The sequence below is a fragment of the Myotis myotis genome, unplaced genomic scaffold (genome assembly GCF_014108235.1).
Source record: "Myotis myotis isolate mMyoMyo1 unplaced genomic scaffold, mMyoMyo1.p scaffold_m19_p_6, whole genome shotgun sequence".
In the NCBI taxonomy this organism is placed as follows: domain Eukaryota; kingdom Metazoa; phylum Chordata; class Mammalia; order Chiroptera; family Vespertilionidae; genus Myotis; species Myotis myotis.
Window position 1 is genome coordinate 29,499,949 of NW_023416368.1, and position 25,158 is coordinate 29,525,106.

A 25,158-nucleotide genomic window follows, 5' to 3' on the forward strand; every position below is an offset into this window, starting at 1 on the left:
TCCCTGCTGGACGCCCCCATCGGCAGAGCCGCCTGGAGAGATCACAGGCAGCCACATGAAAGGGAATTTTTCCCAGGCAGAGATGGAGTTGAAAGCAGCCTCCCACCTCCCCCGCCTGCCCCCGCTGTGCCAGGCCAGGCTGCTGAGCTCCTGGTGCTGGAAAGGAGCTTGTGGCACATGGGAAAGGGTTGAGGGTCAGAACCCCAACCAACATGGCTGCTTTTCCCCTCCCAGAAACGACAGAGCCATGTCCCTCACCTCTCTGCCCACGCAGCTTCAGAAGTAGCTCCTTCCGTCATCCCCAAAGCCCTCACCCACCTGAAGCCAGGCCCCACATCTTCCGGAAGTCCTTCCTCAAGCCTAGCCTGTCTCAGGCCGGCTCCAAGCAGCTGGGTGGGAAGAATGCCTCCCTGTCCAGTGGATGGTAGGCCTCATCCTGCAGCCAGCCTCTGTGATGTGCAGGGTGGGGGGTGTACAGCAACCATCTCTTCTGGTTCAGGCTGCCCTGGCCTAGACCATGAGGCTCTGTGGGTGACTTCCCGTCATCTGACCTCTGAGGTCCCAGACAACCTTGTGCCAACAAACTTTCTGGGGGTGGGGATAGTCACAAGAGACAAAGCCAGGGATACCCTAGGCCCCAGTCCAATAGCCCTCAGGCCTAAAGAGGGGTCCGTGTGTGTGTGCTGGTTATGAACCCTGGGGACTCATATCAGTGGTTGGGGGAGCACTAGATCCCTGCAAGTAAGAAGTGATAAGAACCTGAATGGGCAGCTCAAGCCCCACCCCCAGGACTGCTGGCTGCTTTGCACTGATCAGGTGCTGTTGACTTTAGATGAATAGAGAAGGTGGCCCCAGGTGAACGAAAGTCCCTGGAGGTTCCGGTTCTGAGGCAGGGGTACAATCTGGCAGGGGAGGTGCTCCAGTACCAGCCACTGCCAGATTAATAACATTTCCATCCTGTCATCCAGGCTGGCTGCTCCTGCTTGCCCCCCGCCTTGTGTATCCAGAGGGCCTCACTTCCCAAGAGATCCCACTCTAAATGTCCCTGGGTGATTCTTCTTCTCCCCCAAGGTGGTCCCAGACAATCCCTGCCCAGCAGCAGCCCCCCAAACCCAAGAGCAAGAAGCCAGCGGTGCTCCATGACACAAACATGCATTCGTTTTATTCACAAAACAGCCTGGTTTCCTAAAACAATACAAACAGCATGTTCATCAGCAGGAAGCTGGCCATGGGCAAGAGGGCCCAGGCCGAAGGGGACCCCCCTGGGCACCCACCCCCACTGGCAGGGGACCACGCAAAGAAGCCCTTTCTTCTGTCGCCATCAGCCAGGCCGGAAAAAAAAGGACTTACTTTCTCTAAGGGAAGTAGCCACGATCACGATCAGAACTATCGAGACATGGGCTCCCCAGATCTCAATGAATAAACAAACAGAACTTTCATTTTTGCAAAATCATTGTTGGGGTGGGGGGCCCCATTGTGGGGACTGTGGGTGTAGCACGCCTGGCCTGGGCCTGGGGGGTTGGGGAGTCTTCTCCCTCCCCCTCCGTGAGCTCCTCAAGGCAGCTCTGTCCACGTGGATGGATACAGAGGGGCTTCAACACGGCGCCATCAACATTCTCTTTATAAACGCGAGTGGGTTCTCCAGGCAAACTATGCACTATTTCATGGTCAGAAAGAATCAAAGGAAGTTTAAATGAGGGTGGAGTTAAACTGTGCTAAATTACAGTAGTGCTTATTAGTAACTAGATTTCAAAAGGTTACAGAAATTTACATTCTCTACACAAAACTGCATCTCCTGCACAGACAACATCGACATCGACACAGGAAGGAAACTGATTGTCCATTCTTTGCCCAGGAAGTCTCGGTACTTTATAGATTCGTCTTTACCTCTTTTTTGTTGTTGTTCTTCCGAAAAAGCAGTTAAATTTTTTTCCTTTTTCTTTTTATACTAGGGACGTGGAGATGTTAAAACGACAACAAAAAATATATATATATAAAAACAGGAATGAAATCTGTGAGAGAATATTTTTGGTTCTAAAGATGGGTGCATCCGTTTGTCTTCGCCCGAATCCCTTGCCGGAGACCACACGAGCAGTGACATTGCACGGAGAGGGCAGCTTTGGGTTCCCGCCGCCGTCACTGAAACCACCGGAAGGCGGCTCCCGTCGGAAGCATCACCTTCTGGCGGGGGCGGGAGACAAAAACAAGGAGAGAGTTCAGTCAGGGTCCGGCTGGGTCTGGCGCAAAGATGTTCCCCGTGGAAGGTCTCATGGCGGAGGGATGGGCATAGAGTAAAGGCAGCCACCCTGTGGAGTTCCTGCCACCCTGGCCAGGCCAGAGGAGGAGCCTGGAGCACTGGGTCGCTGCAGGGCCTGGAGCACCTTGAGGCCTCCTGAACCACTGTGCCCAGGAAGCCTCCTTCCAGACAAACATCCCTTCCCCTGGTCCAAAGGCCACAAGCACCAGGCGGCTGCGGTGCACCTGGGAGCTGTGTGCAGGTTTCTGTCGAATGAGCTTACGTGTAAGCGTGTGCACTGAACACATATATGGATGGACGCCTTGAGCTCTGCTACGGTGTGTAGCGTGTTTGGAGCTGTGGTGGGGAGAAAGGATACTTGCTATGTTTATTAAGAGGCTACGTCTATGTGCACTGGGCAGGGGTGTGTGTGTGTGTGTGTGTGTGTGTCTACAACAGACGAGAGTGGGTGCCTTTGTGTGCATACAGGTGTATTCTCTGGGCAGGAGAGCAGATATATAAGGTTTGGGGCTCAGGGGGTGGGTAGCCACGGCTGAGATGCCGTTATTGTTTTCCAACCATTCTGGACATTTGCATCAAACCCACTCAGAGGGGTGGGGCCAGGGCAGGGGCAGCAGGCAGAAAAGATACTTTTGTACCCAGGCCTGGCACCACAGCTGGGCTGACACAGCTGGGGGAACAGGGACAGGCCTAGCCTCGAGGCAGAGAGAGAGCAATATGGGAACCATTTGGCCTTCTTTAAGCCAATCCCATAGTGGACAGGTCTTGCCCACACCCCAGGCTCACCACCTAACTCCAGGCCCATAGGTTCCTGGTCATTGGCTGTGCAACCAGACTGATCTTGGGGCCTCAAGGCACCCCAAATATGTCAATGAGGTGTCTAGAACCAGGGTTTTTCCAGGCTTCAGAGCAGGGCTGCCCGCACTGGAGCTGCCCTATCCTTGAGTGGCCTTGGGGGAAAGGCGAGGCTCTGAAGGGACAAGTGATAGGGTTACCTTAAAGCCACAGGGTCCATGGGACAGAACCCTGTCAAATGGGACAGGGGAGAGTCCCAGAATCTTAGGTCACAGACGGGAAGCTTTAGGACATGTCTGAAATTTGGGAAGTTGGGATGTGTGTGGGAATCTCAATACCTGACCCAGAACTCCTGGGGGGCCTGGCTGGGAAGGCGAGGCCCTTGCCTGGAGTTTCATGCTTGCCTTGCAAACTACAACCTAATGGGATGTCAGGATGTGGCTCTGATGTTGGGGGCAGTGAACTGGTGTCTCAAAGACTGGCCTAGAACCCCAGAGCCCAGGGACTGGGCGTCCCCCAGGCCCTCACCCAGGCAGGAAAGGTGGGGCTGGGGGTGGGTTTGGACTGCCAGACAGACACAAGAGCCCACACACCTCCCTCTAAGGCGCCGTTACCTCCAGAGCAGCGGAAGGCTTCTTTTTGAGTTCCTCACATTTTCTGAATTTGCAAATCTGATGGCCAGTCTTTCGGTTCCTACAACTGCTGCACTGCTCGCAGTTGATGCGCCGCCGGCAGGGCGGGCACATGCCGCAGCGTTTCCGCTTCTTCTTGCCGGAGCTGATGGCGGAGGCCAGCTCGCCCTGCATGGGGTACTCGGCCAGGCCTGCCATGTGCAGCGCACTCTCCGCCAGGAACACACCCGCCGGGGTCATGATGAAGAGGCCTGGGTTGATGGGGAAGGTGCCCAGGTAGGGGAAGTCGGACTGGCCATTGAGGGCTTCGGCACCTGCCACGGCCTCCATGTCGGGCAGGCCCGCACCCGCCTCGCTCATCAGCGGTAGGTGCTCCTGCACCACGCGCTTCAGCATCTCCGTAGACTGCGCGAACTGCTGCAGCGTCAGCTGTCCTTCAGCTGCTAGCTCCGTGGCCCGCTCAGCCTTGCTCAGCAGGCTGGCCACAGCACCACTTTTGTGCTTTGAGGTAGGGTTGCTTTTGTCCACAGCCAAGGCTGCGGCCAGGTCGTGCCCATTGGCCAACAGGGAGGCAGCAGCTGCGGCTGCAGCAGCCTTGTCGGCAGACTCCCCACCCATCATGCTGCCCCCGCCGCCGCCCCCACTGCCCCCGAAGGAAGAGTAGTGGGAGAGAGGGCGGGAGCGGCGCAGGCTCTTGTTGAGGGGTTCGCTGATGATGCCGCTTTTGTTCCGACGTTCGGGGGGTGGTGCGTCATCGGCCACGGAGGCTGGTGCAGCAGTAGCCGCCGCTGCACTCTTGTTGGCCACTCCTGCCTTCGGGCCACTGCCACTGCCGCCATTGGTGGTGTTGCTACTGCCACTGGTGTCCTGGGAGCCACTGCTGAGGCTCGACATGGTGGGGCCGAGGCCCAGGCCCGGGTGCTGGGGGAGCCTGCCAACTGTGGGAGTCCTCAGACAAATGCTGGGCCCTGCTGCCCACAACAGAGACGCCTGGTGGGCCGCGATGCTCAGGGCAGGCACATGGTCAGCTGTTCACGTGGAAGTGTCTTCACTCTGTCAGGACAAGAGGATACAGCGTCAGAGCAGCGGTAAGCATCTCCTCCTCTACCACCGCCACCGCCACCGCCAGTATCTAACAACCACTAGGCATTTAATAAGTGCCAGCCCGCGCCCATAGGTAGGATTTTTAAACTTGTATTATCTCAGTTAAGACTCACAAGAACCCTATGAAGTAATGACTAGTAATATCCTATTTTATAGATGAGGAAGACAAGGTTTAAGAGAATTGACTAGCCCATGGATGATAAATGAAGTGGCTCAGCCAGAACTGCCTTGCTTGGATCTGGGAGACCTGATGGAGGCAGTCAGTCCTTCCTGGGCTGAGAGCTGGAGATGTTCATTGAGCTTGGGGAGATTATAAAGTCACCTTCTACTTCCTAATCTTCCTTCCCTGACCCAACTATGGAGGAGTTGGAACAGCCTCTGAAGGGTAGACCAACAGAAGGTGTAGACCAAAAAGTGTGGGAAGCTGCCCCTGGATTTTCATGGGATATTCCTATCACATCAATGATCTCAAGGCTCTGGTAAGTCCTGCAGGTAAAGAAACAGTTTGCTGCTGTTTAACAGAATTTGCCAAATAAGAGCTCAGAAACCTTATTTCAAGGAGCATGTATCCTGCTACAGGGCAGACAGGATACTATGCCAGAGGACAAGCCTTCACCTGCAAGAGTGGGGGACACGCGTGTGCACACATCAGCACACACTTCCTTCTCACTCTCAAACCACAGACCCCACTCTTATCTCTACTCAGGCCTCACTGCTGTGTTCCAGCCTGACTTCCAGATGGACCTGGGCTGTGGGCAGGAGGGACCTCTGGCTGGTGCAAGTTGGAAATGAGATTAGGTGTGACCCTTCCCAGGACAGAGCCTGTTCTGCTCAGGCCCCAAGACGAAGGCACATGAGCCAGGAGCTCTGGGAGGAACTATTCCAGATGCAGCGGAGTGGCAGTTTCCTCATCAGCCCTGGCTCTCTAGCATTCCTTCCCTGTCTGCTTGCCTTGGCCTAGCAACCCCCAGGAAAGAGGCGGGAGGACAGGGCTCAGCCTAAGCAGCTGGTGGATCAAGGGGGAGGCACACATCTGGCTGGGCCTGCCCCGCCCTGGCCTTGGGGGCGGCACACACTGCATCTTTGTCCCCAGGCAACCCCACCATCCCCCAGTCACGGGACTCAGCGTGTCCCAGGAGGTCATCTAGTCCAACCCTCTGCACAGACAGAGGAAAATTGAGACCCCAAGCAGGCAGGGCCTCTGCCCCAAGACTGCTAAGCAGTGGTAACGAGGAGGAGCAAGTGTAGGAAAGGGAAACCCTTATCTCCAGGGTGAGACAAATGGCAGGCATTAGTAGAAAGCCAGGCACTCTTTGGCCTGCCCCAGTGGGCACCAGCCCACCGAGGCTCCTTCCTAGTGAAAGTAGATGAATGGTGAGGAAGAGCTGGGCAAGCTGGCAGATTCCACCAGGACAAACCCAGGAGGGCCTGTCCAGGCTGGGCTTCAGGTGTCACAGACGTCAGAGTTGTAGTTGAGAAAGAGGGTCATATATCCCCAAGGATAGCTTTGCTCCACCCTACCTCCTAAGGGCCAAGCCCAGGCTAGCTCTTCGGCCTCTCTCCTCAGAGGTCAGTATCCCTCCAGGCACCAGTGACCCTGGCTAGGTGTTGGGGACTAGGGCTAGCGAGATCAGGCCAGAGACCATCACCACAAGTCAACTCACCGGGCTCCTGCCCATCTGAGCTCAACTACCCAGCCCCAGATGACATTCCTAGCAGCCCGACAGGCGAAGGCAGGCGCCCGAGGGTTGGAGAGCTGGGGAGGGGAGCAGTCTGTGCCCTAGCCCCGTGCGCACCCCCCCCCCCCCCCACGCCTCTGCGGCCTGCTGGCTGGTGGCAGAAATCGATAGCGGCATTAACTCTGCTCTTGCTCTACTCACCCCCCCACCCTCCCCCACCTCCCAGCTCCAGGATCTGGCTCTGCGTGCGGGGCTGGCAGGTCAATTAGAAGTCAGCTCCCTCCAACACAGCCCGGCCTGCGTTCAGGGCTGGTGTTCTGGCTGAACCTCCCTGCTTTGTCTCCATCCTGAGTCTCATGTGGTGGGGACCAAACCTCATGTTCTGTTCATCTCTGGCCCTGTCTTTGAATCCCTCTTTAAATCTTCCATTTTTCTGTCTTTTCTCAGGGACTACCCTCTCCCAGCCCCCCAGGTCCTGGGACATGCTGAGCTCAGGAACCGAGGACGTGATATGTCATTGAACAGGTGCTGCAGGCAGAACACTGTGGTTTCTCAGCCACAGCAACTGAAGGTGGGGAGTACACAAGGGGAACTGGCATGCAGGCTCACTATCTTCAAACCCCAGAGTAGGCAGACACCAACACTTAGTCCCCAAGTCCTGGTCCCTTAGATGGTCCAAATCTGCCCCTCTACCTGGCTCATCCCCTCCTTCAGACCCTGAAAAAAGCTGATGCCCTGGTCTCAGTGGACCCCTGACCACAGGGCCTATTTGCTCTACTCGTGGAACGGGAGGACATAAGAGAAGGCCATCTCCCAGGCCCCAGCCTTCTACTGCAGGGCACACAGCAACCCTTCCCAGGCCAGGAAGGGCCTGGCAGTGCCAAGGCAGCAGGGGAGGAGCTGGGGCTGCGTTGAAGCGGAGCGGGAATGAGCGGGAGGGAAAGCTGGCGGGCAGGCGGGCGGCGGCGGGCGCATCCATCATCGGCCCTGCCAGGAACGCATCCAGCCCCCAAAAAGAAATACTGCGCCTGAGGAGGGACAACAAAGGGCTCCGTTTCATCAGCAATGTGGAGCCAGCGCCCCGCCGCCCCGCCAGGCGCGGTCAGCCCACAAAGGACCCCTTTGTCCATGCAGGAGCCGGGCCGGCCAGGAGCTGGGACCAGGGGCTGACGGGCGGGACAGAGCCCGAGGGGGGTGCAGGGGGGTGGGGGGGGATCAGTCTTAGAGAGCTGGGGGGCAAAGGGGAACATGGGGGCTGAAGAAGAGAGACAGGTGGTGGGGACAGAGGATCATGAGACAGAGAACTGAGGGGTGGGTCCGAGAAAGGAGGGCTTGAGAGGATACGGCACATGGTGGAGGCGAGAGGACACAGCATCACAGAAAGCAGAGGAGTGGCCAGGCTCAAAGAGACCCAGCGCACCAACCCGGGTCTGAGCGACATGGAGGCAGAGCCCTGAGGAGAGAATCCCAGACTTGGGGACCTGGGGACCAAGAGAAAGCAGTTGGTCATACCCATGGGAGAGGAAGGTAGAGGGGGAGGTTTGGGGGAGACCAGATGAGATCCACTCCCTAGGGCCCCAGCCCGCTCTGGCCGGAGGCCTCAGGGCTTGGCCATGGGGACCAATCTCTTGTGGGTTCAAGTTCACTCGCTGGGCTGGGAAGAGAGAGAGTCAAAGCTGGGGCCACTCTCCTGTCAGTGGGCCACCCCTTGTCTGTGACCCCAGACCCTGGTCAGCCCCAGAAGGCAAAGACTCTGCCTTCCTCTACCCAGCTCCCTTAGTGACACAAAGGCTCCCTTAACTAACCAACCTATCAGCTAGCATTTACTGAGCACTTACTGTGTCCCAGGCCCTGTGCTCTTATGTTTTACATTCTTCTCTCCCTCCTTGACTCCTTTCCAGAACCTGGGAAATAGGAACTTTTAACCAGTTTTAGAGATGAGGAAATTAAGGCTCAGAGAGATTCGAGCTGTCAGGACAAGGTCAAACAGCTGGTGCTGTTTGGGGTAGAACTCGAACCCAGAGCTCAAGTGTTAGTTGCCACCCTGCTCTGGCGACTGCCTTTGCTCACCTGGGCAATTGACAAGAATAGTCCAGAGCAAGGTGACCCAGCTACCCCGAGACTGCCTCCATCTCCCAGAGTTGTTACCGTGCCTGTCACCTTTACGTGGTCAGGGGGTGAGCTGTCACAGACCCCCAGGGGAGTACCCCCATCTCGGGGGCTTGGAAATACCCAGGCAGGAACCCAGAATGCTGGGCCAGTGACAACATAATGCCAACTGACAATGAGGTCACCAGAGGTGGTAGCTGTACCTTCACCCCACCCTCAGCCCCAGAGGAACCAGGATTCACGCCCAATAGAGCTCTGTCTTAAGCTTCTCAAGCCAGACAGCAGGGGGTGGGGCACGGGGGCACCGTGGCGAGGGATGGTACTGTCTGCATGTAGACGTGCACGCAGGTGGCCCACAGTGAGACGTTCTAGTGCTCAGTTACACACAGCCCCCAACCGACCCAACAGCAGCCCCATGCCCTGGGCTGCTAAAGACAGGAAGGACACAGACCTTCTGGAAAAGGGCGCAGGAGCTGGGCCACCCAATGTGAAACAAGAGCAAGAAGGGAACCGAGTGGGGCATGGGATGAAGGGCCTTCCTGGAAGAAGGGACCAGTAGCTTGTGAGTTAAGGATAAAAGAGAGGTTACCAGGGGGGACACAAGCCTGAAAGGGTTCCTAAGAAATGGAGAAGTGGCTGTGAGAATTTTTTTTTATTGCTTTACTGAGATATAGTTAATATACTATAAAAATCAGCCATTTATAAGTGGCTGAACAATTCAATACTTTTTCATAAATTTACAGAGCTGTACAATTACCACTACCAAGAGCAGAGTGTGAACAAGGGGCCAACCCTCCCTCCCTCCCTCCCTCCCTCCCTCCCTCTCTCCTTCGCTGGCTGGAACAGCCTCCCAGCTGTCCCTTCTGCTGAGGTAAGGCCTCCTGGAGGAGGCTGCATTTCAGTGGGGACTTCAGGGCCCTGCAGGGGAGCCAGAGCTGCCATAGGCCGGGCAAGTCAGCTTTGCAGACTTTCATACCCTGGCTCAGCCGTGGGCAAACTACGGCCCTCGGGCCGAATGAATAAAACTAAAAAAAAAAAAAAAAAGACCGTACCCTTTTATGTAATGATGTTTACTTTGAATTTATATTAGTTCACACAAACACTCCATCCATGCTTTTGTTCCGGCCCTCCGGTCCAGTTTAAGAACCCATTGTGGCCCTCGAGTCAAAAAGTTTGCCCACCCCTGCCCTGGCTCATTGCAGTACCCTTCCCCCACAGTTCCACGCTCTCTCCTGGCATCCCTGTTCCACCCTCTTAGACTCCTCCACCCACCTTGGTGGGCCAGTCTCCTTGGCCTCCAAGGGAGGCGAGATGGACAGACAGACTGATGGAAAACTGGCCAGTGGTGGCAGGCAGTAGACCACAGGCTATGGTGGTTGAACTGAGCTGAGCAATTGGGTGCATGTGTGTGTGTGTGTAGGGGGAGGGGGGGGTCCGTCTCTGATTTCCATGATTCAGCCTGGGGAGTTTCCAGAGGGAACAAAAGCCCCACTCAGGCCCAAGGAGATGCCCATGGGACACTGGTCTTGGAGGCTGGGAGAAGTGCAGACCTGGCCAGAGAGCAGAGCACAAGTCCTGCTACGAATGGACACACATACAAGGACACATTGACCATTCCTAGCACCTAGCAGATGGCCTGGGGTGGGACATGCCCTCAATACACTAGGGTCTCCCCAAGACTACCACCCCAAAATTGACTGCCAAGAACAGAACAGGGGGCTGCAATCATGTTTCCTGGATTCCACACCCCCTGACACTCTTATACCCCTCCTCCCAGGGCAGGCACAACCCCCCTGCCTGGGGACAGAAACAGGCCGCTGAGAAAACCCCAGGAGTACATAGGCTCTGTGCTTCCTCACAGAACTCCCAAAAAGTTCTGGAAGAGGGGATCAGCCTATTTCATGGATAGGAAAACTGAGGCCCAGGAGGTATACCCTGACCTGGGGCTCGAGGGAGTGAGGTGCAGAGCCCGGGACACCTCTAAAAGACAAGGCCTTCCTCAACAGCCAGGTTCCTTCTCTGGACGAGTGAAAGGATGAGGAGGGGTCTTCCTTGCAGTGTGACCTTGGCCTATGGCCTCTGAGCCAATTTCCCCATCTGTAACATGGGACCGTGAAGATAAGAGCTAACATGAGTGAGGGCCTCCCTGTGTGCCAAACACTGATCATTCCTGTCTCATTGAATCCTCATATGTACTTTCTTAAGGATTATTATTGCCCCTTTTAGAGCAGTTAATTTGATAAGCAGTTATGATGTAGAGAAAATGATGCCTTCCCCATTGAAAACCACCTGGACCTTAGCTAACGTTTTGCAAAGTGGTGACATCAGCCTGGAACCAGAGCCCATACACGTGCTTAGGACCTCCCTGCTTGTGGGTCTCACTACTAGGCAAGCCAGGGAAGGCCAGTTCAGACACTTGGCCCAAGGAATTGGGGGGGGTCAGTCCTTCTGCAGTTTGGGGGGGGGGGTGTTATGACTGGCAAGGGGACTGGAGTCCTGAGGTCTAGGTTTGTGCCTCCATCTTTTCCTTCCCCGTTAACTGTGACCAAACCTTTCCCCCACACTGAACCCCAGTTTCCCATTGTAAAATGGAGAATGGTTCTTATTCTTCATCCCAAACTGCAGGAGTCATGATTCCAGAGGGGCCCGGGGGGAAGGAAGTAGAGAATACAGGAAAAAAAAAAAAAAAAAGACTCCAGAGTGTGACAGGGTCATTCTCCAAATCCTAACAGTGATGGCGAACCTATGACACGCGTGTCGGAGGTGACACGCAAACTCATTTTTTTGGTAGATTTTTCTTTGTTAAATGGCATTTAAACATATAAAATAAATATCAAAAATATAAATCTTTGTTTTACTATGGTTGCAAATATCAAAAAATTTCTGTATGTGACACAGCACCAGAGTTAAGTTAGTGTTTTTCAAAATGCTGACACGCCGAGCTCAAAAGATTCGCCATCACTGTACCTAGGAGCACCCCAGAGAGCCTAAATTGGTCCTTGATTGGTGATCTACAGCTAGGGAAACTGAGGTCTAGAGAGAAGGGTTTGGGGTTAGGTCATAGGGTTGGGACTAAACCCCAGATGATATGAGACTTATTGGGGTGAGCAGCATCCAGCCCGCTCCTGCCTCCATCTTCCCAGATGACTTGATGACGGCAGGCCCTAATAATGAGTGCATACTCTCTGCCAGGTGCTAAGCATTTTACTCACTGAATTCTCTCTATAACTTTAAAATTATTATCCCTATTTACAGATGAGGCAACTTAGGTTTCGGGAAATAAAGTCACCTGACTAAGGTCACCAGGTCTGCCTGAGGTCACAAGGTCAATTCGTGGCAGAGCCAGGACCTGAAACCAGGTCTGTGTGACTACAGGGCCTGGCTCTCCAACACTGGCCAAAGGCTCTGAGGCACATGGAGGGAGGGATTTGGGCTTTTCAGCTCTCAGTCCAGGGGAACCCTCTCTAAGTTCCCCAAGGGTCCTGGCTCTCGGGCTCTGGTCAAAACACGTTAGGGCACTGTTGTAGCAAAGTCTGCAGCTGTACCCTAAGGCCCAGGAAAAGGCAGGGGAAGGGGCTGCGGGTGGGCCGGACAGGCCAGGCTGGGCCAGAGCTCCGGGCATTCCGGCGGCCTCCGCAGGAAGCAGAATGGGACGGAAACCGGCTCCTGCCTCCTCCCCCAGAATCCTGTGGGCAGCCCAGCCGGGCGCACAGAGGCCCTCTTTGTGCCTGCCCCAACCCGCCACCCGCGGCTGGCCCAGGGTTTTGAGTTTCCTGGGGGGTGGGGGCCCTGCCCCTGCTAAACCTCCAGCTACCTCCCCCTCTGAGGGGCGGTCACAGCAGTCCACAGCTGGAGGAGGAAGTGAGAGGATGGCCAGGGATACCCCAGAGACCCTCAGGGGCCTGGAGTCTGCCCACATCTCATCCCCCCAACACATACACACCCTAATCAGGAGCTGGAGGTAAGGCAGAAGGTCCCAGAGACAGTGCCTGAAAGGCCTCCCCCAAGCCTGCCCTCGCTGCCGGTAGCCACCAAGCCCATCATGACCCCCTCTGGGACCCCATCCCACTCCATCTTGGTGCTCTTGGGCTCAGGGTGGTATGCATAAGGAGTCTGGCCATGTGGGTAGAGCAGCCATCTGTCAACTGCCATTTCCCACTGTCCAGGGGCTTCCTGGAAACACAGAGCACACCAAGGGGGAGGTGTCAAGCTCCCTTCATCATTTCAGGGGACAAAAGCCCCTTGGGTGGCATAACTGGGCTCAAGGAACACTAGGCCCCAAGGAGTGAGCTCGGGTTGGAGTATTGGGAGGAGCAGCACTATGGACAAGGATAGCTATGTGTGTCCGCCCGGGAGGTGTGCCCGACACCTGTGCATGCTGTGTGCCTACGTGTGTCTGTGGTGCCTAGGTGCATGTGGGCTTCAGCATTGATGTGTACATGGAGCTTAGATACCAGTGTAGTCTGTAGAGGCCTTTGTGTGACCTCCCTGTGTAAAAGTGAAACGTGTGCCATCGACACTGGTGATGTACCTGAATGCCCAGAGTATGTGTGCAAGTATAGTGGTTTACACGGTGGACAGATGTTTGTGGGTTCTCCTGGCCTGTGGGTGTCAACACATCTCTGCCACGTGTACACCAGTGTGTGTGTGTGTGTGTGTGTGTGTGTGTGTGTGTGTGTACTGTAAGTAGTATCAGGGCTTCTAAGGGGTCTGGGATGTGAGTCTGAGGCCCAACTGGGCTGGGGATGATGCAGACAGGAACTGATGCCAGGTGCTGGGGCCCCTATGGAAACAGGAAGCTGCCCACAGGTGCACTGGGGCTGTGGTGAGGCTGGGCTCCACCCAGCTTCAGTTTGTCCCCCTGAGAAACCAATCCAGGGTTCCACTAGCCTGTCACAGCCATGAGGGAGGCACCTGCCTTGTCTGCATTCAAACCCCAACAGCTCTGGCCAGCGTCTCTACCCGCCTGCCTGGCCTGAGCATGAAAAAAAACACTGGAAAACAAAAGCCCCCAGACCGAAGGCCCTCCCTGCAGAGGCGTGGGGGAGGCAGGCAAGAGGCGGGAGGCGGGAGGCTGAGGAGGAGGGAGGTGTCGCTGCCCGCCACAGCCCCGGAACACAAAAATAATGAGGCGAGAGGGGCCGTGGGGCCGAGCCGGCTGGTTCCGGAGTCGCTATCTGACCTTGACAGATGCCACAGCTGGGCGCCTGGAGAGGAGCTGCAGCCACAGCGCTGCAAAATCCCCCTACCCCCCTCCGCCTCCCCCAGGCCAGGTCGATGGAGGTTCAGGCAGGCCCCAGCCACAGGAAGCCACCCCACCAGGTGGGAGCGGGGAGACCTGAATGGGTCCCAGTCAGGGGTGAGGGTGGGGGTGTGGGAGGGTATGGAGACAGGGGAGTGGGGGCAGGGCCACTGCAGGGCAGGGAACGAGGTCTCCCGAGGGTGCCCTGGTCCTCAGGTATGGCTCTACATATCAGAAACACACACAGTGTGATGTTGTGCCCGTGTAACTGTGAGGCGGAGCGTGTGTGGGGAAGGGAAGTAAACTGTGAGTGTGACAGAATCAAAGATCATACTTCGGTGTGTCTTTGGGGTTCACACAGGCTGGGGAGATGGGCTGATGTCCCTGAAACGGTGTGGCCACATCGCACAGGGGTGGGCACTGATAATTCCCCTGCCCCCTTCCAGAGCCACAGCTGCCCTGGGGGGGGGGGGGCAAGCCATGCTGGGGGCCGGGGGGCAAAGAGAGACACAGGCCCCACCACCAAGTTCTTCCACGAGCAGCCAGACCAGTGCCTGGTCTCCCCTCTCCCAGGGTGGCGGTGGTCCCCAGCACAGCATCAGCGAAGGGCGCGGGGTAGGGCACCGCCACTCCGGGGACACCAGTGAGGGGCTGGGGTGTGAGCTGCAGGAGGGGATGCTGCGCTGGAGGTGGATTAGCAATTCCGAGCACTGGCTGCATAATTAAAAAATCATTACGGGCAGGCGGGCAGAGCCCAGCTCATGCTCAGAGCGGGCGGGGACACTGCCATGGCGCTCCCCCTCCCACCGCTTCCCCCGAGGAAAAATCCCACCTGCTAATATAATTATGGAAAAACACAAGCACAGAAATTCGGTTTCAGCAAACAACGTGCCTGAGTGCCCAGGGCCTGCCTGGCCCTCAGCACAGAGAGCAGGCTGGTCACTAGTGCCCAGATCTCTTGGCACGGAGGCCGGCCCTGCTGGGTCCACATCCAGCCCCTGACCTCACCTCCTCGGCAGCCCCCAAGAGAGGGGAGTGGGGGGCAAACGAAACCTCAAATCCCCAGTCCAGAAGAAGACGAGTCAGCCCTGATAGTTTACAGACGGGGAAACGGAGGTGAGCAACCTGTGAGAGATCACTTTGTCGTGGCAAAGCTGGGAGGAAGAGCTGGAACCCGCTGCACCCAGCCACCACCTCCGGCGCTCACCGCCCGCACCCGCCCCTCCCCGCGTCCCCCCAGCTTCCCTCTCATCAGTTCTTCTCCCCCCTCCACTCTCCCCGGGATGAGCGTCTCTCTCCCGGAGACGGAATGGGCCTGTCCAAGCCGTGTTCCCCGCCACTACCCGGAGCCTACACAAACCGTACCCCACAGTGGGGCCCCGGGGGCCCCGGCCGCCCTCGTTCAGGGACAGGGAGTCCTGGTTGTCTGGGTTAAGCTGGGCGAGCAGAGCTGGCTCCGCCCGAGGAGCGCGGCCAGCTCTGGGTCACAGACCCCAGAAGGGCAGGCACAGCCGCCATCACCTCGGGCCGGCGCGGGCGGGGGGAGGGGAGAGGAAGGGAGGGGAGGGGAGGGGAGGGAGGGGAGCGGCCCTAATTAGCCGGCCTGGGACCCGGGCGGGCGGGCGCCGGGCCGCAGACGCAGCAGCAGCAGCCGCCGCCGGGGCGCGCAGGCACGTCCGCGGCCGGCCGGAGGCGGCGGGGAGCCGGGAGGCGGCGGGGAGCCGTGGCGCCCTGCGATGCGGTGGGACAGGAGGCCTGGGAAGGCCGGGCGAGGAGATTCCGCACCGGGCGGGCCTGCCTCCCCTCATGCCTGGGTGCCACCAGGCACAGCAATTAGAGGCTTTCAAAGTTTGTCCTTAATTGGTTTCATTTTTGCCTCATAAATGATTCATGGCCCCGGAGGTCTGGGAGGCGGAGGGAGTGGCCGGGGAAATTTGGGGAGGCTTTTGCCTGGAGCCAGGCCCCCTACCTGAGGCTGGAGACGGGCACAGCCCAAGCCCAGTGGATGTTGGGCCGGGGAAGCCTTGGGCAGGTGGGATCTTCCAGCAAAAATAAAAACCCAGGCCCTCTCCTCGGGGCACTGACTAATTAGAAACTGCAACTTCTCTGCAGACCAGAATTCTGCCCAGGCCCAGAGCCACTGCAGCTGCTAGGGCCCTGGGAGCATGAATAATAATGCGACGGTAAAAAAAATAAAAATAACAGTGTTAGTAATAATAACGATGGGGAACGCTTAAGGAGTTCTTACTAAGTCCCAGGCATCCGTTATTTACTTTAATCCCCTCCCCACCAAGCACCACCAGGGAGAGGTGCCAGGATCCCCATTTTACAGATAAAGAAGCAGAGGCTGGGAGAAATGAAGGCCCGCCACCTGATGTCAAAAATCCCCTCACTCCCTAAGCTCTCAGGAGCACAGGGCTCAAGGCTGGACACCCAGAACACGGCCTGCAGCTGGAGCAGGAGCTGCAGGCCCCAAAGAAGTCTGGGAAGTGAGTTCCTGAGGTCTCCAGGAAGACCCCAGAGGAGCCAGCAGCTCCACACCCATCTGGGCCAAGTTAGCTCTGCCCCTCAAACAACTGTAACCTTAGCTGAGCAACATGCTCACGGGGCCATCTGTACAATAGGAAAACAGGAGCCCTATAACCCACGTCCAGCACTAACTCTGCGCTGGGCATGGGATATAGAAAGATGCCATGGACCCCACCCTCAGGAAGCTCCCAGTCTAAGGGGGAAGTGGGCAGACGCACACAGAGAAGGGTTACCAGTCTATGCAGAGAACCCCAAGTGTCCAGCCAATGGCCTCACGTACTGGAGTGGGTGGTGGTGGTGGTGCCAACGAGGGCGTTTGGAGGAGGTGAGGTGGGCAGAGGAAGCTTCTTCCCTCTGACCCCTTAACCCCTTAACCAGCCCACAAAGGATGCTCAGGAGCCGGTGTGTCCCGCTTAAACCCAAGACTAGAGGTCAGTCCTTGAAGAAACCCAGAACTACAGACCGCATCCCTGATATGGAACACAAAGTGCTCGGCTCAGCCGCTCATGATGGTCACTTTTATTCTGAACCACTACGAGAGGCAAGGCCTACACCAGGGGTGGGGAACGTCTGGCCCACAGGCCGTATAAGGCCCGTGAAATCATTTGGCCTGGCCCTGCCAAGGCATGAAAGGTGAGTTAATGAAATGTCTGACCAAGTACAGCAAGCTAACTTTTAAGTTGACAATTTTGTATGGCACCAAGCAAATCTGAGTGGATGCTGTATAGACTGACTCCCCCTAGAGGCCCCAGGACTCTGGGCTGTTAGGTCCCAAACCTGCTGGCCATCGCAGTCCCGTTGGCTCCCTGATGTCCCACTCAGCCCAATGCCAAGGTCAGATGCTTCAAACAGTTATACCTCCCTGCACCGCACCAGAGCCTTCTGAGTGGTATATACGGCCATCCCTGTTTCTCAGATGAGGAAGATGAGGCTCAGAGAAGCTAAGGGACCTGCCTAAGGTCACACAACCTCTTGAAAGCCCAAATTCTTCACCTTGCTGGCCTCCTGCAGTATCTCTGACCTGTCCCTGGCTTAGCCACCTCGTGCCCCAGTCCTGACCCTCTCCTATCTGGATAATACTGTGTACCAAGCCCACACTCCTCCAGACACTCAGACTTAGTTGGGCTGTTGTAATGAGGGGCCCTGGAAGTGGGGCCCCTGTATACTGAGGGAGCCCTAGGATATGGGGCCTCCTGCCTTAGCCTCGCTGGGATATCCTGAAGTTTGGGTGGGGTGGTGGGGGAAGCCCCTACATGTACACAGAAATATCTGAGGGTGGGATGTGTGTGTGTGTGGGGGGGGGGGGGACGACGACGACACACAATGGTTCCAGGAGTGCCAGGGTGAAAAGGGTTGGTCATATTCTCAGGCCTTCTCCTTGGGAAAGAGAGTCAACTTCAAGGCTCCTGTCACTGACACTTGGGAGGGACTGGACACCCAGAACACTGCCTGCCAGGTGGATCAGGGAGCATTCGGCCCTTGGGAAGAAGCCTAAGTGTTATATGACCCCTTACCCCATCCTGCTGGAGGATACAGCTGAATGACTTGGGCAAGTCACATCCTCTCTGAGCCTCAGTTGCTTCATCTGCACAATGGGCCCAATAATGTCCCTGAGCCTTTTGGAAAAGCCTTTCGGTACAGGTTTAGACGGTTCCTTGAGAAAAGGGATTCGGAAGACCTGGACAAAACTTTCAGTGGTCTATGTCAGCGGGGGCACTTGAGACAACAGGATCGGTGTACAGTAGAAGCTTGACAATGGCTTGTTGAATATACAAACAAGTGGCTGAGTTCTCAGGATGCCACGTTTACCTCAGCAGATTCAGTTGACAAACCCTTTCCAGGTGCCCACTCTGGGTCACAACACTAGTCTGTGCTTTCTTCCTCACTGTGCATCTGCTGCCCGTCCCAGGGCTGCCCAGCCAGCTCACTGGGGTCCCTCTCCCAGCCTGCCCAGGAAGCTGCATGTCTTGGGTGGCGCAGCACTCATGTCAGTAGAACTGGCTGGGTATGGAGCCTGCCACTTCTGGAACTGTCAATTAATTAACTTTTTTGAATTAATTTTCCAAGCAAAATTTCATAATTACATCTGTCTCATCCAAGCTGGGCAGGCAAGAGGACCCCACAATGAGATAGAATGTAGGGTGAGGGGGTGACCCTACCAGCCCCAGGACCAGGTCAGAGAGGCGCTGGGGGTTGGGTTTCACCAAAGCAGGGGGATTGCCCCATGTCCTTATGGATGCTGTCTGGAAAGGGGGGGGCTGAGAAGCCAGAGCCCCCCCTCCCAGCCAGGAGGTGGGGGGCTCAGGGAGACGCATGGCTGTGCAGCTCTTCCTGCTGCCCCCATCCCTAACCCCATGCCCCCAAACCACAGTGGATCTTGGCGGGGACCAGAAGCAGCACAGGCACTGTGAGGCTGAGAAGGCCTTGGCTGCAGCGTTCTAATTTCCCAAAGGGGCTGAGATTAATTAGCTCACACACAGGCGCAGAGAGAGGAGAGTGGGAGCAGGGGAGGGCAGTGTCAGGCGAGGAGCTGGCTGACGCTCACCCCTGCCGCCGCCCGCCCAGCAGGCAGTCAGGTGGCCTTGACAGCCTGGGTGCTCTGAAGGTCAGTGGCCAAGCTGGCTGAGCCAGCAGACTGGCATTGTCTCCTTCCCAGAATCCCTGAGACCAAGGCTGGGGGGACCAAAACCAGGACAGCCGCCATCCCGGGGGGGTTGGGGGGGACACAATGTCACCACCATCAATCAAGTTTGTGCCAGGTGCAAAGAGGTAGGCATCACGGTCCATCCATGTCACAGATGAGGACACCGAGGTTGTAGATGGTGGAAGGGAGACTAAAATCCAGGCTGGCCCAACTCTAGAGGCCACCCAGCTGCCCCTGGATCCTGTGCTCACGAGATGGAGCTGCAGGAGCCTGGAGACCTGGGGACACCAGTGGAAGGGCATGTGGGTGTGTCCTTCCTCAGAGAGTGTACAGAGCAGATGTAGAGGCGGAGACCAGAAAGCGGAAGTGACTTGCCACGCGGCATAAGGCCCCAAACCCAGAATCTGCTCCTCCATTTGAGGCCAGCACCAACTTCCAGCAACATCAACTTGACTCAGTGACCTTCAGTGAGCCCCAACCCAGGGCCACAATGGTGCTGGGTTGTCTTTGGCTAACCAGCACACTGATCAGGAGTGAGTGTGGGGGTCACTGTGACTATCCCTGTGTACAAAAAGGAAGGTATTTTCATCTCAAGGGCACTCACTCAATGACTCCCTGCAGGGCTCCCCAGAAAGGGAAAGGAGCCCCCAGGAAGGTGGGAGGTTGGGGGATGGGGACAGTGAATGACCCTGATCAGGCCCCTAGGCGGCTCTCACAATTGAGTGTCCAGGAAGTTGTCTGCAAGATCACTCAGGGCGGCAAACTTCTCCCTGGGGAATCCCTGACCCCCTATCCCACTCCCAGTGAACCAGTTCTGAAGCCAAGGCCAACAGGGCTCACCCTGTCCAGGCCTAAGGGGTCAGCAGTCCAAGGCCCTTTTGTCCCAACCTGGGGAGTGCCAAGAGCAGAGATCCCTGAGAGAGTCATGGGCCAGGGCATAGGTGAAGAGGGGACTGGCCCAACTGGGCACATTACTCAGTGTGTGTGACCGGGGGAATGGGTGGGAGTCTCCAAAGGCACAGACGCAGGCCATGAAAGGGTCCACAGGGCAATGGAGTCAAGGTTCCTCTTCCACTCTGCAGGCTCCATCCTAGTGTCATTACCAGCCAGCATGAGTATCAAGGACAGCTTAAGCCAAGAGTGTTGGGGAACCTAGGTTGTGGCCCCAGTTCTGCCACTGTTTGCCTTTGAGTCTGAGCCAATCCCTTGTGCCTCAGTTTCCTTAGCCCCAAATAAATATTCTCCCCTCCCCACCCTCTTACCTGCAAGAACATGGGGAGATGAGCATACAGGAGAGGTCTGAAGGCTAAAAGGAGGGCAGCACTCAGCTGTCCAGGCTTACACTTCCTTTTCCCGCCCGGGTCCCTCAGCCCTGTCTGTTCTGTCAGCACTTCTTCCATCTCCCACAGTCCCAAACAGCTCTTCCACCCAGGCATGTGCCAAGCTCTCACTACCCTGCAAAGGCCTCATTTGCCACCTGGAAGTCCCTATTTGAAACTAACATGCAGCCTTGCTGTGTGCTGGGGAGTGGGGGGGACACAGGAAGCCTTGGCTCTTTATGTTTCTTCATACTTTGAAGCCCCCGGGAATGACCAGACACCCAAGAAACCTAGGTCCCTCTGCCCGGGGTCCAACCCTTTCCTATCCCTCCCCCTCCCTGTGGCCCAAAGGTCAGCCTCTTCTCTCCCACACCTCAGCATTCCCATCTGAGAAGGCTAAATCCAAGACTTTCTAATTAAAGAGTCCATGTTGTGGGGTACCACTCCCAGGAAAATGCCAGCTTTGATGGAGCAGATGTGTGTGGGGGGGGGGGGGGGAGGCTGGAGATTCAGGTGTGACATGGTGAGAACCACACCCCACCATCTACTTCAGGTCTTGCAGCTTTGAGACAGAGATAAGGCTCATAACCACTTTATAAGTGGCAAAAGTGAAGTCAGAGAGGTTAGCATCCTGGCCCACGATTGCACAGCAGGCAGTGACCAAGCCTGTCCAACTCAAGAATCCATGACTCGGGACATCCAGTCCCCCTGACTGGCCACTGTCATTTGTTTTCCTCGGGATACTTGGGCTTCTCTTCTCTCCCTGACCACTGTCCAGGCCTTTATGGGGGAGACCTGTGTGACCAGAAAGAGGAAGCCAGCCTGGGCTGACGCCCGATAGCCACCTGCTCCTTGACCCCTGTTGGGTTGTCTCAATCCAGTGGGCCCAGAACAATGTGTAGTCTGGGTGCTGGGCGACTATGAAGCCATCCCCATTAAACTCAATTCTCCCATTTGAAAAATGGTACATTTTCGAGTAAATGAAAAATGGGTGTGTCCCCAGTTCTGCCTAGTCTGGGGAAGGCAGGTCCCCGTCCCAGTGGGCAGCAGAAGCTTAGAGGCATCTCTCCAACCCAGCAGCCCAGCTCTGCAACCATTTTGCAGGCGAACAGACCAAGAACAGGGGGGAAATAATGAGGGGCTTGGAAATGAAGGGGACAGAGGAAAGTGGGTGCAGGGAGGGTGGCAAGACAAGACTCCTGGGGTACAACCCATTAGATCAAGGGGTCTCATTCCTCCCCCAATCTCTGGCATCCCCAGTCTCCCAAAGACCCCACACCAAGTGGAAGGAGCAGCTGATCACTTGGCACTCCGGGGGAAAAAAAAATCAGTTTTCCATGGCTTTCCTTTTCTAGCGTGTCCTTTTCCTAGCTCCTCTGCATCCCTCCCCATCTACCCCAACCAGCTCTGCCATGGCCAGAGTGCCCCATCCTGGAGAGAGGGTTGGGTGTAACAGTTCCATGCCTGATACTTGTGCCTCCTCCTCAGAGAGGGCCAGCCAGTCTGGAAGACTGGGGAAAAATGTCTTCCTTCTCACACCCACCTGACAGAACTCAGCTGCCTCTACATGGCCAAGGGTGGAGCCTCCCTTCTGCGAGCCTAAACAGGGGGCATTTGGGTGAGAGGAGCCCAGCCAGTTTGTGTGCATGCGCCAGGCGCTACTGTGTCCGTGGTCCTGACCCAACTCTGTGGCACCATCTGCGTGTGAGCTATGGCCCGAGGATGACTGCCTGAGCCTATGACGGGACGGGGCACACACACAACTGCTTATGGAGCGTGTGTGGGGTCTCCCCAGAGGCATGTCACACACGTGTGACTGTGTGTGTCCATTTGCTGATATACGTGCCATTGTGTGTATGCACCGGAGGCTGGGGCTGTGAGTGTAACAGCGAGTGTGCTTCTGGAATGTCCAGGGTGAAGGTGATCAAGCCCATAACATGTGTGTCAGTTGTGTGCGCAGGTCATGTGGAACTGCATGAGCTAAATGACTATGTTTGTCCAAAGTGTGTGCCCCTGGGTGTGCCACATGGGGAGTGCGTGCGTGTGCTCTGCCTGCCAGGCTGAAGGGCCTTGTGGGGCTGCTGGGGATGGGGTGACTCACATCTCCTGAGCTCATTCTGCTGCCCGCCCGCCCGCCCGCCCAGCTCACCCTGCTCTGCTGGGCTCATGGCCGCCAGCGCAAGACACGGCAGGGAGGCTGGCTTGATAAATAACCTGCTGCTTCCCCAGGCCTCTGAGAAAGGGAGGCTGCATCGCGGAGAGAAGAGAGAGAAGGGGGAGGAGGGAGGGGGAGGCAGCCCTGGCCCCCCAGGCTCCGGCTGCCCTGGCCCCCACAGCCCAGGCTGCGGCTCCGGTTCCTGTTTCATCGAAACCTGAGCTGGGAAAAGCCTATCGGGTCATCTTGCCTGTCCCGCCGGCCGCCAGGCCCAGGCAAGCTGCCCCTCAGGGGACAAGCCCGCAGCCTGGCCACCGAGCCAGTGGGTGGGTGGGTGGGGGGAGGATATTTCTGTCCAGACTAAATGCAGCTCCAGGATTCTGTCTGCACCCCCCACCACCAACAGCTGCTCCCAGGGGCCCTATGGCTCTACAGGACTGACTAAATATAGCCCCCCACCCCCAGCGTTCACCTCTTCCCATTGGCTCCACCCACATGAGGATAGGAGGAAGGCTGGGAGCCCACCGTGTGACCTTGGGCCAGTGTTTCGCCTCTCTGGGCTCTCAGCTACAAAACACCAAGTATTATTCAGCTCTAGGCACTGACCTGCCTAACAGGAACTATTGGAAAGGAGACCACAAAGGCTACTAAAATTGCGGTCTTTGTCCAGGGAGATAAGGGCTGTCTGTGGTCCCCTCCTCCAAAGCGACTCCCATCTGCTTCAGCAAAATGATAACTGGGGGAGCCCTACCCAGCAGCCCAATACCTTTAGGCTTATAAACATGGCCCCCTCTACCCTGCCTGTTCCTCACCCAGGCTGGGCAATACCAGGTTCCTCCAATCTGCCCCAGCCAGACCCTGGCCAGGAAACAAGTTGTGCCAGGTTTGGGGGGGGGGGGGTGAGGGGGGGAGACTTGGGAGCATGACAGCTGCTATTTCCTGGAGGCCACCATCGGGCATAACCCGGATTCCTGCCTGGCTCCACACTCTACCAGACAGCCTCTCCCAGGATCAGGCCCTTAACAGGGCACTCCCTTCCCCAATGTCAGCTCTGTCATCAGACCCCAGCCAGGGTCACAGTCCACTCCCCTCACTGTACTGCTACAGGAAGGAAGAAGCTGCTGGATATGCCTTCTGATCTGGACTGGGAGAACGGTGGTCTCTGCAGGGCTCAACAGGCGGGGTAGGCAGCCCCAGCTTCCCACCTCCTGCCTGCCTGCCCACCCGGCTGCTTCCCCCAGTCCCACACGCACCAAATTCCCCACATGCCTGTCTGTCTCTGACAGCTCGAGCAAATACTTGGCTGCGCGGGCACCCGCTGTTCTGAGCCCGCTGCGCCTCCTCCCCTGCGTTCCCCAGGGGGGCTCTGCAGACGCAGCCAGGGATGGGAGGGGGCCAGAGCCAAGAAGCTTGGTGGGCAGTGGGGAGACTGAAGGCAGGAGGGACCAGTCTCAACTCTGAGGCTCCAATCCCCCACCCCAGGCCTGGGGGACCGAGAGACCTGGGAGGCCACTAGAGCCAGCCCTGGCTGGGAGGCAGCTGCCAACGCCCCACTGCCCCCCGGAACCTCCCAGGAGGACCTTCCGGAGGCCTCCCACTCGCCTCAGCCGATGAAACAGCATCTGCCACCCCCGCTGTTGCAGCTCAGGACAGGGCAGGACAGGGTGGGGGGCACGAGAGGCCCCTGGGGAAGGCTTTGAAATCTGGACTATGGCCCTGCGCCTCATGGCAGCACTGGCCCCCCACCAAAGGCCCAGCCTCAGAGCAGGGGGGAAAGGCGATGCATTCCAGCCCTCCCGCAGTATGAGGGGCACACCCGCCCAGCTGCCAGGCCTGGCATGTCTTCACTTGGACTGCCTGGGGGGCCTTATTTGCCCCCAGCTACCCTATTTCCTGCTTGCCTTGCCTCCTTCCCAGGAGACCAGTGGAGGAAACACTTCCTGAGATCTGCTGGGATTTTCCGATGGACACTGCCTGACTAGCCAGCGCCTTTATCTTCCCCCACCTCATTCCTTCTCCCAGAGTCACCCCTTCAGCCAAATCCCACTCCCACCCCATGTCTGCAGCCAAGGAGCTCCCCTCCCGCCCCACCACTCTGCCACTTGTCTCGACATTCCCGTGTCCACAGCACTCAGCACATATCCAGGCACAGAGCAGACCCTGCATGAATGACCTCATGGAAGAACAGCCTCCATTTTAGAGATGGCTGTACTGAGGTCAGGAGATAGCCTGGAGAGCTGGCCCTCCCATTCACTGCTCTTCTTCCTGAAGGAGAGAGACTCTAACTGTAGGTCCCTTCTCTATCCATTTACCCCACACCAACACTTTCTGCCCCAGGAACCAATTCAGCCCTCCCAAGCTACTGCAGGCATTAGGGTGACTCCAAGAAGGGTATCTCTGTGCTTTGGGTCGAAATGTCCAGCTGGCTAGCTTGGACTACTCTCCCACAAAAGAATTCCAACTGCCCGGTCTTTGTGAAGCTAGACTATAGGATAGTCTCCTCTCCCATTGCACAGATGGGGCTGCTGAGGCCCCCAGGGGAAGGGGGAGCTACAGACAGCCATGAATCAGAAGGGGAGCTGGGAAGCTGCCCGGCCCGGCCGGCTGTCGCTGGAAGCAACAGCCTACATTTCCTCCTCATACTGGTGCCGTGGGAAGCGTGGGTAGCAGGTAGGCGGGTACCACCAAGAGGA

General features: G+C 56.9%; 1 protein-coding gene across 3 annotated transcripts in view; it reads right to left on the reverse strand.

Moving 5' to 3' along the window:
* Positions 1-1,136: 1,136 nt before the first annotated feature.
* The window catches only part of CXXC5 (CXXC finger protein 5), a 33,633-nt gene continuing 9,611 nt past the window's right edge, over positions 1,137-25,158 (reverse strand). For all 3 annotated transcript variants that reach the window (XM_036313734.1, XM_036313731.1, XM_036313733.1), the window contains exons 2-3: positions 3,667-4,737; positions 1,137-2,181 (exon numbers count right to left, since the gene is read on the reverse strand). In XM_036313734.1, coding sequence (XP_036169627.1) covers positions 2,137-2,181; positions 3,667-4,578 — 957 coding nt within the window. In that variant the 5' untranslated portion in view covers positions 4,579-4,737 and the 3' untranslated portion in view covers positions 1,137-2,136. The remainder of the gene's footprint in view (positions 2,182-3,666; positions 4,738-25,158) is intronic.